Source organism: Maylandia zebra, linkage group LG16 (genome assembly GCF_041146795.1).
Source record: "Maylandia zebra isolate NMK-2024a linkage group LG16, Mzebra_GT3a, whole genome shotgun sequence".
NCBI classification, from domain to species: domain Eukaryota; kingdom Metazoa; phylum Chordata; class Actinopteri; order Cichliformes; family Cichlidae; genus Maylandia; species Maylandia zebra.
Window position 1 is genome coordinate 21251058 of NC_135182.1, and position 17449 is coordinate 21268506.

General features: G+C 38.0%; 1 protein-coding gene across 2 annotated transcripts in view; it reads left to right on the plus strand.

The window, feature by feature from the left end:
• Positions 1–17449, plus strand: part of stk39 (serine threonine kinase 39) — a 33012-nt gene that overhangs the window by 2937 nt on the left and 12626 nt on the right. Inside the window, exons 4-14 of one of the 2 annotated variants that reach the window (XM_004557670.4) lie at positions 744–882; positions 1195–1250; positions 2275–2384; positions 5363–5464; positions 5825–5958; positions 6101–6149; positions 7331–7396; positions 11531–11653; positions 12378–12407; positions 12823–12879; positions 13643–13704. In XM_004557670.4, the coding sequence (XP_004557727.1) occupies positions 744–882; positions 1195–1250; positions 2275–2384; positions 5363–5464; positions 5825–5958; positions 6101–6149; positions 7331–7396; positions 11531–11653; positions 12378–12407; positions 12823–12879; positions 13643–13704 (928 nt within the window). The remainder of the gene's footprint in view (positions 1–743; positions 883–1194; positions 1251–2274; positions 2385–5362; positions 5465–5824; positions 5959–6100; positions 6150–7330; positions 7397–11530; positions 11654–12377; positions 12408–12822; positions 12880–13642; positions 13705–17449) is intronic. The other variant, XM_004557671.4, reaches the window with a different exon arrangement.

Below are 17449 nucleotides of genomic sequence, written 5' to 3' on the forward strand. Positions count from 1 at the left end.
CCTGAAACATAATGTTATATAATTACCATTTAACAATATAAACCTAAGGATCCAATCCTGTACACCAACACAAATCCCTAGGTTTCTTTTAGTGTTTAATTATGAACAAAAATCTGACAACACAACGGAAAGCTGAAAACGTAACAGTGATTCTGCTTTACAAATGTGCACAGGTAGGAAGTGAGCCTGACTGCTCATCACTGCCTTTAATACCTGTTGAAGGTCAGGCTCTGGCTGCTGGGCTGGGTTCTGCATACACTCAGGTTTATCATCGCTCTGGGTTCTTGGCTAGTTTTGTGTTAGCAGACTGTCCGTGCAGTGCTATTAGGAGCCAAAGTTACCAGTACAATGTGGTTGTTTCTTTTCTGTACAGAGCTTGCACTTTACCATTGTACTCTTGCTCTTTTGTACAATAAAAATAAAAGTAATGTCCATATCTTCGCAGTAAACCACTCTGATATTTTCCAGCACACGAACTGAAATCAATGTAATGTGATCGCAGTAACACCCAACAGTGGTAACTAACTAGGAAACCATAGGTTTAAATCACTGAATTAAGTAATTTCAGCTGTAAAGACAATACAATAAGCTGCTCCCTGCAATAAAACAAATCTAAAAATACCAAAATATACAAATACACAAACACTGAAATGTAACATAAATTAATCACTCAACAGATTTTTGTTTCCCATTATTTTCTAAAAATTAACCATGTTTTCTTTTCTTGGCTGGCATCTTTTTAGGATCTATGCTCGATATAATTAAGCACATAAGCAAAGAAGATGATAAAAATCGAGCTTTAGAAGAGCCTATCATTGCCACTATTTTAAACGAAGTTCTGGAGGGTCTGGACTATCTACACAGAAACGGACAAATTCACAGGTATTGGTTTATATCTTTTTCCTCTGTTTAATCAACATTGTTTGATTGAAAATATGATCCGCTATCTAAAAAACCAAGTGGTAATGTTGAAAATGAACACAAATACGTTCATTCATTGGATTGTAGCTCAGCCGTGATCTGTACACTTTCTGGTTATCAAGGTCAACGTGAGTCAGACTTAACCCTCTACGACCCCCATGGGCATAGTTCTATATGGTGATGGTTAGGGCGACACGTTAACAGGAGTGGAAGAATCAATGCTGCTCCACATGACTTTGTTGTTTGACTGCATTAATGTTTTGTTGACCTCAGGGATGTGAAAGCTGGGAACATACTACTGGGGGAAGACGGATCTGTTCAGATTGCAGGTTTGTTGAATACTGTGTAACACTCTCTTAAACCTCTTTTTTTGGTTATTTTCACACTAAATGCATGCACTGTATTTGTGGTAAGATGGTGGAATTGATTTCATAGGTTGTAATAATTAACAGAGAGCAATAATGTATGTTTACGTTTTCTTTTTTTTAATTCGAGAATCATAATTCTCTCCTAATTATTGTGTGTCAGCTTAATCAGTTACTCCATTGAAGCTGTCAGCTTTTTAATGCTGTCTGTTATATTTAATTGAAGTGACTGATTATAGCCTTTAATAAAAACAATTACAGGAATTAGAAAAAGCAGTTGACTCTGTAATAAAATAAAAACAAAATATCTGCAGGTTACCAAATAAGCACAGCAGGATAAGCACAAGTGTAACTCGTTGAGTTAATTAGTTTCAGGGTCCTGATGTGAATGCATTATTTTGGCTGATACTGGATTCACACTATGTTGCCTGTTGTTCTTGTTCTTAAACAGACTTGTTGCAAAGCTTACACTCACTAGCCATGTTATTATGTTATTAATTGTTATTAATTGGATTCACCTTGCTAGTACTGGGTTGGATGTACTTTTCCACTCAGTAGCACCTAAATTCTGGAATAGATTCAAAAATAATGCTGACATAATATCACCATACAGTCACTGCAGATTTGTCAATAATAATAATAATAATAATAATGATAATAACATTTTATTTGTAGGCACTTTCCAAGGCACTCAGAGACCGAAATCACAGTATGCGCACAAATTTTGAATCTACCCGCTTTGACCAGCTCATTACATAGGCATGCATGCAGCACTCATTCCAGAGGAGATCAGCTTTTCATACTGTGACGCAGTAAACAAGCTAAAATGAAAATGAACAATTCTGATGTATTTGATGTTCAATATTTACTCTTTACCCTGCAGCAGTCACACAGGGTTTTGACACAGATTTTTAAATGAGCCAATTACCATGTGTTGTTGTTCTAAAATCTTCTCTGTTGTTCTGATGCTTTTCTTTTGTTTTTACAGATTTTGGAGTGAGTGCATTTCTAGCTACAGGGGGTGACATGACTAGAAACAAAGTTCGAAAGACCTTTGTTGGCACACCATGCTGGATGGCACCAGAGGTGATGGAACAGGTGAGTCTGTTTCTGTCGAGGCAAGAGCTGATGAAAACTTTTATGTTATGTACTGGAAAAAAATGCAACTGGTCTGTTTTGGGTTTTTGTATTTTAGTCTTTTATTAACTGTTTTCTGTTTGGTTTCACTATCCTTGGTTTTTGATTATAGGTTTAGGGTTTGATTCCATATTTTTCATCCCTTTACCTTGTGCAATATTTTCTGTTATTTTTGAGCTCTTGATGTTTTGTCCCAGAGTGGATTTTCTTTAAACTTAGCTTTGTTAGTTTGGGTTGGTTGTTATCTTCCCTCAATGTTGTTGTGTTCTGTGCCTTCCTTTATATCTTCAAGTCTGTGTTGCCCTATGTTAGTTCTTTCATGTATCAGCATTTCTTTGTTTTAGCTGGTGTTATGCTTCAGTTCCTGTTTTACTTTTTTAGTTGTCCCTTACGTTTTGTCTTGTTTTACTTCCTCCCCAGTTTCATTGCCTTGATTGTCTACATCTGTGTCTAGTTTGCTCCAGTTGTTGTTCACTTCCCTAAACACCCCATGTGCATCAATAGACAATTGTTTTCTTTTTGTTTTACATATTTATTTATTGGTTATAACAAGTTTTACATAATACGCTGTGATAAAATAAGAGAATAAGAGATAAAATAATGACAAAAGACATAATGATTGAAACAAAAATAAAGAAAATCATAATGGGGGGGTCAGACAGACATATCAAATTAGCACAAATTACATTTGTCAATATAGCTAAAAATCATGGGAGGATGATTATGGAAAAGCTGACTTATTATAAAGAGTGTTCTTGTGTGCTTACACCTGTCCTCATAGCTCACTGGGTTAAGCAGGTGACCCATATGGCAATAGACCAGCGGTCCCCAACCTTTTTTGTGCTACGGACCGGTTTAATGACTGACAATATTTTCACAGACCGGCCATTAAGGTCTTGGATTAATACAACAAAAAAAATGATACAACCAAGACAAAAACTGTGGTATTTTGTAAATAATTGACACGAATTCACAGTGTAATTGTGTAACTTTATTAGCAGCGTCTTCTTGAAACACATCCTCCTGCCCCTTAATGCTCTCTGATCGTTATGGCAATGCGTAAATATTTCTTTCAAAATAAGACACACAAGTACAACACGGGAAAAGACCCAGGGGAACAGACTTATAAACCCTGAAAACCATAAATTTTACACCCGAGCCTCAACTCTTGCGGCCGGTAACAAACGCGGCCCGGTAATGTTCTAGAATTTTGTCCATATGGCCCAAAACATATCCAGTTTGTTTCTTAATACATAAGTTATTTTCTCCAGAGTTAGTATAGATGTCAGTCCATTAAGCCGCTGAGAAAGTCCTCATAGTACAGTATTTTCATGTACTCTTTTGGGTTGTGTTGCGTTGCTTTCTGGGCTTTTTATTTGGTTCTTGTATTTTGCTTTTAGATCTTTTCATCAGACTGCTCACTTTTGATTCATTCAGTCTGCCTTTGTTTCCTCCCTTCAACACTCCACAAACATAAAAGCAGCAGCTAGGCTGCTAACAAGCACTTGCACATCAACCCTGTGCTTGCTTCCCTTCACTGATCATTCATCCATCTTCTTCTGGTTATCCAATTCAGGGTTGCTGGGGGGCTGGAGCCTATTCTAGCTGTAATAGGGTGAGAGGCAGAGTATACTCTTGACAGGTCGCCAGTCTGTCATAGGGGCAACACAGAGAGGCAGACAACCGTTCACTCTCACACTCACACCTACAGCCAATTTAGAATCACCAATTAGCATGTCTTTGGATTGTGGGTGTAGCCAGAAAGAACCCACATAGACACAGGGAAAATGTGCAAAGTTCACACAGAACCCAGGAGCTTCTTGCTGTGAGGTGACAGTACTAACCACTGTACCACCATGCTAGCTCTTCGCTGGCTTCCAGTGAAATTCAGATTCAATTTATTAATCACTTACAAGGCCATACATGGTCAGGGTCGTGCACATATCACAGATCTGCTGAGACCTTGTTTTTTTATTAAGGCCTATTAACTGTTATTTTAAATCCAGCTTTTAAGGTTGGAACACATACACTTTGAAACAGCCTTGCAGGTCAGCTGATTAAGTGGGGTTTTTTTTTCAACTTCTACTGAAAACCTTTTTTTTAGCCTTTATTATGATTATGATATTAGACTGGAAGGTGAGGGAAGATGAGCAGTAAATGGCCTAGGACAGATTCAGACCTAGCCTTCTGCAATAGTCTATTGCAGTGGTCTTTTCTCGTGTTGTACTTGTGTGTCTTATTTTGAAAGCAATATTTACGCGTTGCCATAACGATCAGAGAGCATTAAGGGGCAGGAGGACGTGTTTCAAGAGGACGCTGCTAATAAAGTTACACAATTACACTTTGAATGCGTGTCGATTATTTACAAAATACCACAGTATATGTCTTGGTTGTATCATTTTTTGTTGTTGTTGTATTTATCCGAGACCTTAATGGCCGGTCTGTGAAAATATTGTCGGGCATTGAACCGGTCCATAGCACAAAAAAGGTTGGGGACCGCTGGTCTATTGCCATATGGTCACCTGCTTAACCCAGTGAGCTATAAGGACAGGTGTAAGCACATAAGAACACTCTTTATAATAGGTCAGCTTTTCCATAATCATCCTCCCATGATTTTTAGCTATATAGACAAATGTAAGAACCTTAGTGTGAATGTGTTGTTTTTTGTACTGTATGTTGGGATATTTACACTTAAATATAAATGTGTGTCTTCATCCAGACTGTTAAAACACATAAAAACTGCTATACAAAAAAGTTATTATTATTATTATTATTATTATGTAAAATGTATTTGCCTGATCTTGTCTCTGCTTAATGCTAGCCCTTTTTGTAATGGAATGCTGTTATTTTTGACATGACAACCAATAGCAGCATTGCCTTAACATGAAGCCTTAAGCATTACTTTGGTATTATACGGTACTGTAATTCTGTGTCTGCAGGTTCGGGGCTATGATTTTAAAGCAGATATATGGAGTTTTGGAATTACAGCGATTGAATTGGCAACAGGCTCTGCCCCCTATCACCGCTACCCTCCCATGAAAGTATGTGTTCATTCAGTGTTATTTAATCAGTCTTGTAACATATACTGGTGCTGGCAAAGAAAAAAGAAAAGGAAACTGGCCATAAACCTTGATAAACCTTCTCCTAAATAAACGTCTTTGAGGTTTTCTTAGTAATGATGAATTTTATGTGGAAAGAGAGCAGTTTGGCTTGCTGCTCTTTCTGTAATTGGGAAACCTAAGAGCTAATAAACAGGCAGCGTTTCATCTAAGAGATACTCATCTTTATGTTCCACAACATTTCCCACAGTTTCCTGCTCTTAGTTTCTTTTCCTCATCTACAGATTTTGTACTGGTGGTGAAATGTGTTGGCAGTTATGACCACTTCTGTTGTCTTTTCAGGTTTTAATGCTTACCCTTCAGAATGATCCACCCTCTCTAGAGACAGGTGTTGAGGACAAGGAAACTTTAAAAAAATATGGCAAATCATTTAGAAAGCTAATATCTATGTGCCTTCAGAAGGATCCTGTCAAAAGGTTAGCAACATGTTTATGTATCAGGCAAATATATCAATGGAGAGAGCTGATGCAATTATTGGTCAGTGAAATGACCCAATCGTGACTAACATTCAGTAACTGTAATGATGCTTTCTTTTTTCTTTGTTTGTTGTATCTCTAGGCCTACAGCCGCAGAGCTTTTGAAGTGCAAATTCTTCCAAAAGGCCAAGGTATTTGTCTCATCTCACTATCTTTTGTTATTATTGCTGTCCGTTTGGATTTATGCCAGCGACGAGTCAGATATACACGCAGTGAATGCTTTTTTTATGCGTTTTTGATGTTTATACTTACTTGGATGAATCAGCAATGACATAAAACATAACCTAGCTACTATTATTTAATATATATGAGAAATAGTAGTATTATTTAAATGTTGTTCTCTTATAATAAGCACTGTGTATTCCTGAATTTTTTTTACTATAATAGTGATTAGTTAAGTAGTTAAATGGTGAATAGCCAAAATCTTTATAACAAAGTTATAAGATTACAAAATCCTTTTTTTCCAAGTAGATTAGCAGTTAGAGAAATAGTCTTTTTAAGGTCATTTTAATTTTGTGAAAAGTACTGCAGCCTCATCTTGCTGTTTCTGCATAGCCAGTAACCAATTTATACCAGGGACTTAATAAATCCATTTATAGTACTGTGCAAAAGTCTCTAGCCACCCCTCCATTTTTTATGTTTTGCTTTCACAGAGCCAGACCTTCGAATACGTTTTAAACTTGAGCGATAGTTCTCCAGCTCTCTGAAGTTCTTTCTTTCTTTAGACATGGCGGGTTTTTTCACTAATCTTTGGTCCAGTTTTTTACCTGACCATTTTCAGATGATTTTCAGATGATTTTCTTTTGTTAAGCCACTTAACACTTAAACACAGTGGAGGCTCTTATCGTGCGTTCAGCCAGTGGTGTTGAGGATCTTATTGAAAATGGTTGAACTGTATATGTAGGAAAGTATCGTAAGATTTGTATCCACCATGCCTTGCCATCTGGAAAGTGTCCGTTTGACAAAAGCTTTTTTTTTCAGAACGACAATAGTCCCAAACACACTGCCAAAGCAGTAAAAGCATAACTGAATAGAAAAACACACAATGAAACCTTGTCAGTCATGGATCCAAGGAAAAGCTTTAAATGTCCTTCAGCAATGTCCTTCTGTTTTTGCCTTATATACAGTATTTTCTTGCATGTTTGCAAATGTTTCAATAAATCACAGCACTTATTTCTCATTTTCCTTGCAAAATATAAAGAAATAAAAGGTGTGTCAAGACTTTTGCTCAATACTGTACTTCTCACGTGTCGTCCAGCCTTTGGATTTCCATCCGTCTAACTTAGTTATATTTTGACCATTTTTTTCACAGAACAAAGAATATCTGGTGGAGAAGCTTTTGAGTCATGCACCAAAGATTTCTCAGAGAGCGAAGAAGGTATGTTTGGGTAAACATTCTAATAAATAACTCAGCTATTGACTCAACATGAGCGAATTATGGCAGCAAGGAGGAACTGACTGAAGTGTCTGTCTCCAGCAGAGTGCTGCATTTCCAGTCAACACATGCGATGCTCTGCGACTTTCTTCAGCACCTCAAACACTTTACACCCTGTTGTGTAGATTATGTAAAAATATGGGCAACTGCCACGTAACAGTCAGACGGTACAGCTGTGTGTCAGTGGTTTCATGTGAAGCTCTTTGCATGTGTCACGCCGGAGACAAACAGGGTGAAATTAATTGTTGTGGTTAGGTAACAGAAAGGAGCAGATTATTGCTCAGTTCGCTTGCTCTGTTTCCCACTGGTCACAGTTTACTGAGAGGAAGTGCAGCTTTTGGACACAGCTGATATTGACTCCACATAACATTACGCCTGGATGGCCAGGACAGAAGTGGGAACACGGGCCAATTGCCAGAAGGCAGAGTGCAAGTGAGCGTAGAGGTGGAAATTCACTGACATGGTAAAGGAAGGACATCGTAGATAACATGGTCATTTCTGTGTATGACGTCGTATTTACGCACAAACATAGCTTGGCATCAATAGAAAGGGAGATGACTATGGTGGGTGGTATGTGGAAGTCATAACAAAGAATGCTAAATGGATATAAACAAGTGCTGCAGTATATCAGAGTTTGACAGTTAAGTTTATTACAGCCATCACCTTCTAATTTAGGCTGTATTTATGGTCACTGATACACAAATTATGCAAGCTTTGCAATTGGAGCCACATTACTTTGAACTTGCACAGCAATATTTGTGCCAGTGTGAAATGGTATCACTTTCAGAGAGTATAAAATGGATTCTGTGGAGCCTTTTAATCACAAAGTGGTGATGCACAACAACTGTGTAGTGCAATGAATGCATTTTTTACATGTGTATTCCTCTTAAAAGTACAAAACAGACAGCATGCAGGGTTTACAGGTAGTGTCTGATACACTTGATAGCTTTGCTTTGGGAAATGTGTGGGCTGCAGAGCCAGTGTCCTTGTTGCTTTGTCCCGATTTGACCTGCAGAGTCATCTACATTATAAACTCAGCAACATTACCCAAAGCTTGCAGACACAAGCAGTATTATAGAAACACTGTCATTGCAGGATGTTGCGACCTTGTGGCCCTGGTTTTGTTAGATCTTATCTCAAGACTCTCAAATCGTCTAGATCGTGTTCTCAGTGCACCTCTCTTTGATCTGTATTTTTCCCTTCTCTTCACGCCTTAGTAACCAGTTGCTCTTTTTCTAATGTTTTTCTCCTATGTGGTATTTTACTGTCAGCAAATGTGGGATTCTTCTCTGATGAAACAAGTCGACCTAAAGCCACACAGCTACTCTTTGACTCTTAAAAGAAACCTGGCTTCTCCATTAACCTGCTCCAGTGAATGAAAAGGAGATGGCAGATTCTGTCACCAGCAAAGTAATTTAAGATGATAATGGAGCTAGAACATTACTCCTTTATCTAACAAATGGAACTAGGATTCAGAAATGACTTGCGGAAATGAGAAATAGGAGAAACTGACTCTTACAGAACATACAAACAGGCATTTGCGAGGGATTTTGCTTTATTTTAAATAGAAATGTTATACAGGATCATAGCCAGCCATTTAAAATGAAGGTGTTTGTGGGTCCAAAAAACAGCAGAGGGCACCCTTACACCCAGTATTGAGTGTCTAAAAGAGAAACTAGCAGGCTTTATATTAGTTCAAAGGCCAGATAAAACTAATGTGTGCTTGAATCATTGATTTGTTACATAACAAAAAGTAACATGTGATAAGATTGGGATTGATATCAAGTTCAGATGTATGGTCTGGTGCACAAATGATGATGCAGTACTGATTGACTTCTGCTTGAATGCTTTCTGCAGCCTGATTTCTAAAAGAGCAAAACAAAACAAAACACAGCTTTGTACCAGAGTGTGTCGCAGTGTCTGAAAACGCCGTTATGAGCGACCGCCAGCATTTTTAGATTCTGAACATACAATGTTTCTGTTCAATCTTATTTTTAGCCTACATTTTTGGTTCATTTCTCAGTATTCTTCTTTCTGTGAGTGAATGTCAGCTGGGTTTCATGTATGGCTGCCCAGTGCATTGATCTGTGTCTGTTTTGCTCAAGGACCCTGAGCAGAACTGGGGGAGTCTTGGTTCTGTGTCAGGTTTGGAAAATAAACCTGACACCACCACAAGGGTAGTGCTTCTTTAACTTTGACCCCATCTAGAGCTGGGGAATTTTTATGACTCTGCTGCCAGTGGCTTACAGTTTTGTGTGCTCCCTTCTGTAACACTGTGGTGCCCTTGTGTCTCATCTCGCATGTTGCTTCTCTTACATGCTTTAACTGTAGAAATGCAACAAATTATAGGCTTTATGTATTTAGGCTTTGATTTGCCATACTTACTGTTTTTGTCTTGTTATACTTGATACATTTTCAGTTGTATAACTACTTAACTATAACTACTATAACTACCATAGTTAAGTCATTTATTTTTTCTCTTGTATTTATTGTGCTATGCCAAATTATACCTACTGAAATGGTATAAGCAACTGGTGAAAAGTTCTTTCTTTCTAGTTCAGTGTAGGTTTAGTCAATATATATATTTAGTTTTTAGTCACATTTATCAGATGGTATAATACAGCACGTGTATGAAGGCTGCTGACTCACAGTCATGACAAGCCGGTCTCCAGAAACATATGCAACAGTGCTTCCTTGTGTTTATGTTGACAAATGTAAGACTAAAAATAAAGATATTTTCTGTAAATTTTAATTTAGTTTTGTAAGTACACTAAATTGTTTAAGTTTGTTTTTATTTTTTATCTCAGTTAACTAAATGGGTTTTGCATCTATTTGGAAACATGAGTTTATTTGTGACTATAGATGTTATATACTAGTCAAAAAAAGAAATGCAAGATTATGTTTGAACTACATTACCATATGCATAAACAAGACATTTAGTATGAGTTTTTGGGCCTCCTCTGGGCGTGATGGAAGCATTCACTTGTCTGCACATGGTCTGTACAAGTGTCTGGCTCTGTTGTTGAAGAATTGCTCTCCAGTCCTGGATGAGTGCATACTGCAGCTGTGCAGTGGTCATTGATTGTGGCTGCCTCTGATGAACATGCCCACCCAGCAAGTTCCAGGCATTTTTAGTAGGAGACATATCAGGAATAAATGCTGGCCAAGGAAGTAGCTGGATGTGCTCCTGATCCAGAAAAGCTCGAGCTACTCTGGCAGTGTGGGGGGTAGGCACTGTCTTGCTGAAACAACTGCAGGGTGGGGTGCTGCTGCAAGAATGGCACAAGTACAAGTTGGAGGACCGCATTTTGGTACCTCTGTTCAGTTCTGCCAAGAACAGTCGCATCAGAGACAATGCTCTCGTGGACACCGTGGAAGTGTGCAGCAGCTCAGACACACATGCCAGTATCCAACTTGCCAATAGCCCAGACTCGGTCAGATTCAGTCAGTCGTGGCATGAAGATACTGATAACAATGTTGCACATACACTGTTTTGTGTGCTTTCAGACCACTGGCTTGAAAATGCTGTAAACTGAAGCAATTCTGCTGTGTGCAAGTTGATTTGTCTTCCATAAACAATTTAAAAATCATGCAGTTGACTAAAACCAATCGGGCAGCATATGTTTGGGTTTCAAAATGACGATGTAATGCAAAGATTGAAAACTTTTTCGCAGCAGTTGTATTTCTTTTTTTTGACTAGTATCTTTTCTAATATCTAAATCACAGGAAAAAAGGATGTTTGATTTTGTGACGTTTGTCCTAACAAGAAAAACTTCTAAACTTTAAACTCCTTTTTTGGTTACATAATAAAGATCTTTTCAGAACCAAGCAGTACCTTTGCCACTGCAGTACCAAACATACTTAACAGACTAAATGACTTGAATGTGGCTTTGTACGTTCACCTTTCATGTCACAAATGCGCAGCCACGTTATGTAAATCACTGAGGTCAGTGCTCTTATTTAAAGGTCTGTAAAAGCTAATGGACTCATGGGTAAAGCACAATGTACAGACACATGAAGTCAAAGGAGCACAAATAATTTAATTAACATCATGTGCTGGATGTCGTAATGCTGCAGGTCAGGAGAGTCCCCGGCTCCAGTGGCCACTTGCACAAAACAGAGAATGGAGACTGGGAGTGGAGTGACGACGAAATGGACGAGCGCAGCGAGGAAGGCAGAGCAGCGGTAAATCAGGGCAGGGTAGGTGAGACTCCACAGAGGGAGGCATTAATCAATGTGTTTACTCTTTTATGATCATCATCAGTAAAAATCATCATCAAAAGAGCCAAGATATTTTCTCGTTTCAGTCTGAAACTGTAACAGAACTATAACTTCTGCACATAAATTCCGAATATGAGTTATTACGGTGTTGCATGTCATGTCCAACCCGCAGATCAAACCATTATGCAACTTTCCCTTCTGTCTTAGACACTGTGCATTCCGCCCCTTCCTGATTGGTTAGTTTTTTTGGATAGCAGATGGCTTATCTCTGAGAGAGCCTGTCATGAGGTCGCTGTAATGAGCTGGAAGATAGCTGTAAGGATTTGAGGCAGGAGGAACTAGACAACTATGATCAAAGAGCCCTTTGATAAAGACTCCCAGCTTTAATGTATGATGCAATAAATAATACTCTACCGGCAGTAATGATTTACGAAAAGGGTTGTTTTTAAGGTATATATATATATTCTTCTTTTCAACACGGATGTGCTTTGGTTTGTTTTTTGCAAACTTCGGGCTGCTTTTCAGTGTAAAAAGAAAGGTGTAGGCATATGTGGATGGATTGATATATACACATACAGTCTGTGAGCAGTGTATGGCTTATATAAATTTTTTGCTCTTTGACAAACTAAAACAGAACATATAAGATGATTATTACCGTGTGTCTGACAGTAAATATATGAAAATGTTTTTTTCCCCCCTCCAGTCACGAAGGGTCAAAGATGACGCCAAAGATGTAAGTTAGATATTCCTCTCCTACACCAATTTGAACTTGCAAAATATCTTAGAATATCTAAAAAGAGTCATAGTCCAACCGGCCATATCCTTCTGCTGCTTTACAATTCGATAAGTTGCCAAAGGGGTATTTTTATTTTTAAATTCACTTGACTGTCCTACTTGAGCTGCTGCTTGTGTAAGAATCATGAACTCACTTAATTAATGTTTATTTCTCTGCTCGCATTTTTATGCAGTTTCATTAAAAAATGCCACGAATTTGATTTAACCTGTCCCATGAAGAGAACAAAATGCTCCTCATTGATTGGTTTGAATTGACTTTCCTCTGTTGTCTTTATACGATGAGCTCTGATTTGATATTTACCAAGGATGTAATACCATTTGCACAATTATGCCTCACATTTTGTTCCTCCTAGAATGAGGAGGATGCCAACAATGTCCCTATTGAAGGCTTGTCTATTCAGCATCCCCAGGTGAGGGATTCGGCAGCAGCACCAATTTGGCATGATTCAATGACCTTGATTCCACTGTGATTGTGTGTGTTTGTGTTCATTTCTGCGCGTGCACACTTAGAGCGTGTCTGTCTGTGGACGTGTCAGTGGGCGTATATTTGTGTGTGTGTGTGTGTGTGTGTGTGTGTGTGTGTGTGCTTGCGTACATGGAGACGGTCGGTCTCCTGGAGGGATGCTCTCAGCAGTAATAACTCAGAGTAAATGGTTGTCTGCCTGACAGTGCTAGCTCAGTGACTGGGTGTATCTCATCTGAAAACTCACTGCCATTGTATCCCATTTTCTTTGGCTTTTGTCAGTCTGAAAATGAGCCAAAGCAGTTTGAGGTGTAGTCTTGTGTCCCAGTCAGGTATTAACTCTGACAGCTTCTTAGCAGTCATTTCCTTTCCATAATATCTCATCCTTGCCATATAAAAAGCCCATTCGTAATACGGTTTTGATGACAGTGATAGACCCTTACACAGTAAACCTTCATGTCTTGTTCCTTTTCTTCTCCCTTAAGACTTTCCCTGCTGCTGCAATGAATTTAAGACATTTTCCAGTAAAAAAAAAAAAAGAAATCACATAGTGTGTGCACACATTTCTTGTTTATGTTCATCTTGAAGTTTGCAGAATTTCATGCTCTCTCGTGCATGCTTTATGTGACTCTCACTCCTCTTTTTCACAGTGAATGCTTTTGCCAGTCTGATGTTTAATCTGCTTCATCACCAGATATTTTCTCATGCAGGTTGAACCGTATGAGAATACACCCTTCATTCAAGGTGCTGTGAACATGGTACTACGGCTAAGGTGAGACTGAGAGACACACATACACACATGAAAAAATCGTCAGTGAGATCTATTTTTCTAAAAGCAGTAAAAGCAAAGAAATGTGCAAGTTTGTTATCTCTGAGTTTAAACAATGCAGGCTTCTAATAGACCTAATGATCTTTGGCTGCCACAGAAGGGATTTGGCATCACCGCTGATCCCCTTATCTCATGTTGTCTTACCGCTGTAGTCAGAGGGAGGGGTGTTACACATCATTGCCTCTCGCGGTGCTCCACAATCTGCTTTCCTCCTTCCTCCCTGCGCTTATAGCACCTCACTCTTTTTGCTGCATTATTCAAGACATTGCTGTTTATGGAAATATTCCCGTGACTTAGGGCAGGCTTGCGATTTGGTCACATAATTTTGGCAGCAGGTGGGAGTTCAATTACCTGTGTGGTGTACGGAAATGCATTGTTTATATCTTGGTCTGTATTACTCAGAATGAAACAAACAGAGAAAAGAAGTAGAGAGAATGGATGCTGAATCGGACGGACCAATATGCATTTTTGGACAGCTGAAAGTCTCCCTCTAGCTCCCCGATGAGCCCGGTGCTGAGCACGCTCTTGCTTGAATAGACACCTGAAGGTCTCTCCCCAGGTGTCAATTTTATTCTGTGCTTACCAAGAAAACAATATCTTGCATGCAACAGGTGACGGCTACCTGTTCATTGGTGAAAATTGACTATTCTAACCTGGTGGTGAAAACGTGCAGAGATTTGATGGTTTTGGCTTTTTCTGCTCTTCCATTTCACAGCTTTAAACATGAATTTAGCTTTAAATCAACTTTAAGGAAGTTACATGTGTTTTTAGTAGTACGCCATTTTTCCTCAGCCAGCAAATGACATTGTGTCCACAGAGAAGAGCATTCACTGCGCTTGGTATCATTGTCTTTTTAGGTGAATTTGTGTAGTAGAGATATAGATGTGATACCTAAAATGTAAATCCACATGTTTGATATCATTTGTCAGAAAAAGGTACTGAAAAGCTCCCTCTTCTTTCAGTTACTCATATATTATAATATTTCTGTGTCTTTATCTACATTTAAGGTTTAAAATGCTGTGTTTTGATCATTTCTGATGTTTCAGACAGCAGATGTAACAGTGGAATACCAGAATTTGTCATTTCTAGATATTTAATGTCCTACTGAACATGCATTTTCTGATTTCAATTGCAAGCAATTTGGTGCTGGCTGAGAAAATGTTTCTTTAGGAGTTATTTGACTTTTTCATTGTTAAGAAGCTTTTGGCTGGTATGTTTTAAAGTGAATCAGTGGGGCTTTATAGGATGAAAGACTGCATATTTTGGGATTTTCTTTGGCTGTGCTCCTGAGTTGTGGGGGCAGAAAGATATATTTCTGGCTTTCGCAAATAGGAAGAGGCTGCATAAGAAGCAGTGGATTTAAGAGGGCCGATTAAATAAAGGCTTTAGCTGGAATTTGTCACAATATTTAATGTTTGTTTTTTTACTATGTTTTTAAAAGTTGAATTTAAAACCTGAACTGAATTATTACTGAGGTTTCACTAGCAATGAACAACTCAGATTTACTAATGAATTGAGTAGTTCCAACTCTGACTAAAAATCAGTAAAACTAATTATGAATAAAGGTTCTTGACCTGACGTTAATGTCATTTATGAGCTGCCACTGTGTAGCAAATGCATCTTTTAAAAATTGTTGTCTATAATGAGTAATTAGACAATTTCATCTTTGTTCTTTTTGTCATTTTGGGAGCCTAAATCATATTGAATGTTGTTACTTGTGCATTATTTTACGAAGTCTTTGAGAAGCTACATAAAAAAACCCTCATCAATTAGGAGAAGTTTAAAGGTTTTCAGATGGTGAATACATCAAAGTAATTGCATTGCAAAGACAAAAATAAACAATTAATTGGTCTCCCTTCTCAGCTAATTAGCATGAGTTCATGGTAATAGGATCCCCTCAGTAGCAGAGGTGTAGGAACAGAAGCGCTGTGATTGGTTCACTCTTTCTGGGTTTTCTTTTTTCTTTTTTTGCAGTGTCATTGAGAACTCCTGAGAATAGCAATGTCAGCAGTTTAAAGGGGAAACGCTTTTGGTGCAATGTCACTGGAGCTTAAAAAGCCAAAATAGAACAGATGCAAATTGATTTAGCCAAGAGGTGACATTTCCTTGTGTTTTCTTAAGACTCTTGTTTATAAAAGGTAGCTAGAAGTTGACAAATGTCACCTTAGCTTCTGAAATATCATCTTGATATTAAATTTCAGAGAAACATAAATGTAGTGTGTGTGCTTCTGTCAGACTAAGCCTGGAGATATGGGTTTATTGCTTGCGAGCTTCTTGACAGTTGTTTGTGAAGCAAATAAACCTTTCTGTCTCGCTAACATTTGGAAGATTTATCCACCTCACCATCTGCACAGGCAAGCTGCTAGTAGTGGAAGTCGCTGGCACATTAATAAGGCCATGATTTCTCACCAGTTCTGGTTAATTATATGTTTTTGTGTTTTAGATGTTGTTGAGACAAAATATGAAGCGGTTACTCTGGATTCACATTTTTACTTTTCTTTTTACTTATAAATGACAGACTTATTAATAACAAAATGAGCTGTTAATAGCCAAGTTCACAATTAATTTCCTGAAGAGTTTGTCATAAGAAACTTTGCAATTTGGTATAAAGAAAAATTTCCTTGATAGACTGACTACTATTTATAGTTAATTAAAGTCTTTCTCCTGCCATCACCAGCCAATAAAAACATCTTTTAATCAAAATTACACATTTTAACCCTTTTTTGACATGAAAGAAATCCTTTCATTCCTCAAAATTGATTTTATTAGGCAGTAGAGCAGGATTTTATTAGTTCCTGCTTTACTGCAGCATTTCTCTGTACTTGTCAACGCAGGAAACATTATTTTTACTGCAAGTGCCCTGTGTTTGTCAGGGTGAAACAGATGCAGGATTTATGGTACTGCATTTATGTCCATTTGTGAAGGTGTTTTCCTGCATAAAGGTTTATGCAGCCTATGCAAATGAACTTGTTTTCAGTCCTTCAAAAAACCAACAGCACGTAGCTTGATGTGGATGACAGTGTGCACAGGTCGAATGTTGATTTGTTGGAAATTGGGCTACAACAGTTGAGTTCACCGGGAATAGGAGAACTGCAAAAAAAATATCTTTCCTTTCCCAAAGGGTCGCTGCAGCTCATAGATTTGTATATGTGATTTGGCACAGTTGCAAGGCTGTGTTTGTGTCTCAAACCCGTGGAGTCAAATTTGTCTCAATAGGTTCACAAATGTGTATGATAAGATCCACAAGCATAAACTAAGATTTACAAATGTGTACAAGTGTCTGTGGATAATTTTGAGTACTTACAAATGCATGCTTCAGTCCACACATGTACACAGTAAATAGAAGACATGTAGATATATTTTTAAAAATACATCAAAAATTAAATAAATAATCATAATTTACACAAAGCCTCTTAAATTCAGTTTCTCAAATCTGATCATTTTCACTCTTCTACAAGTATCTAAAAATATTTGTGATATTTCACTTACAGATGGTTAAATATGCACGTATCACCTGACAGTCGCATATCATCAAGTGCACGTGTCGCTTCTAATGCTGATAACTTGACATAGAATCACAAATTCACAAAAAGATACATGAAGCTATATTTAATTGCAAGTGGAAAACTGGGACACCTGAGCATCCTTTGTGTTTCTGTGTTCTGATATTTTTTTCTAAATGCACTGA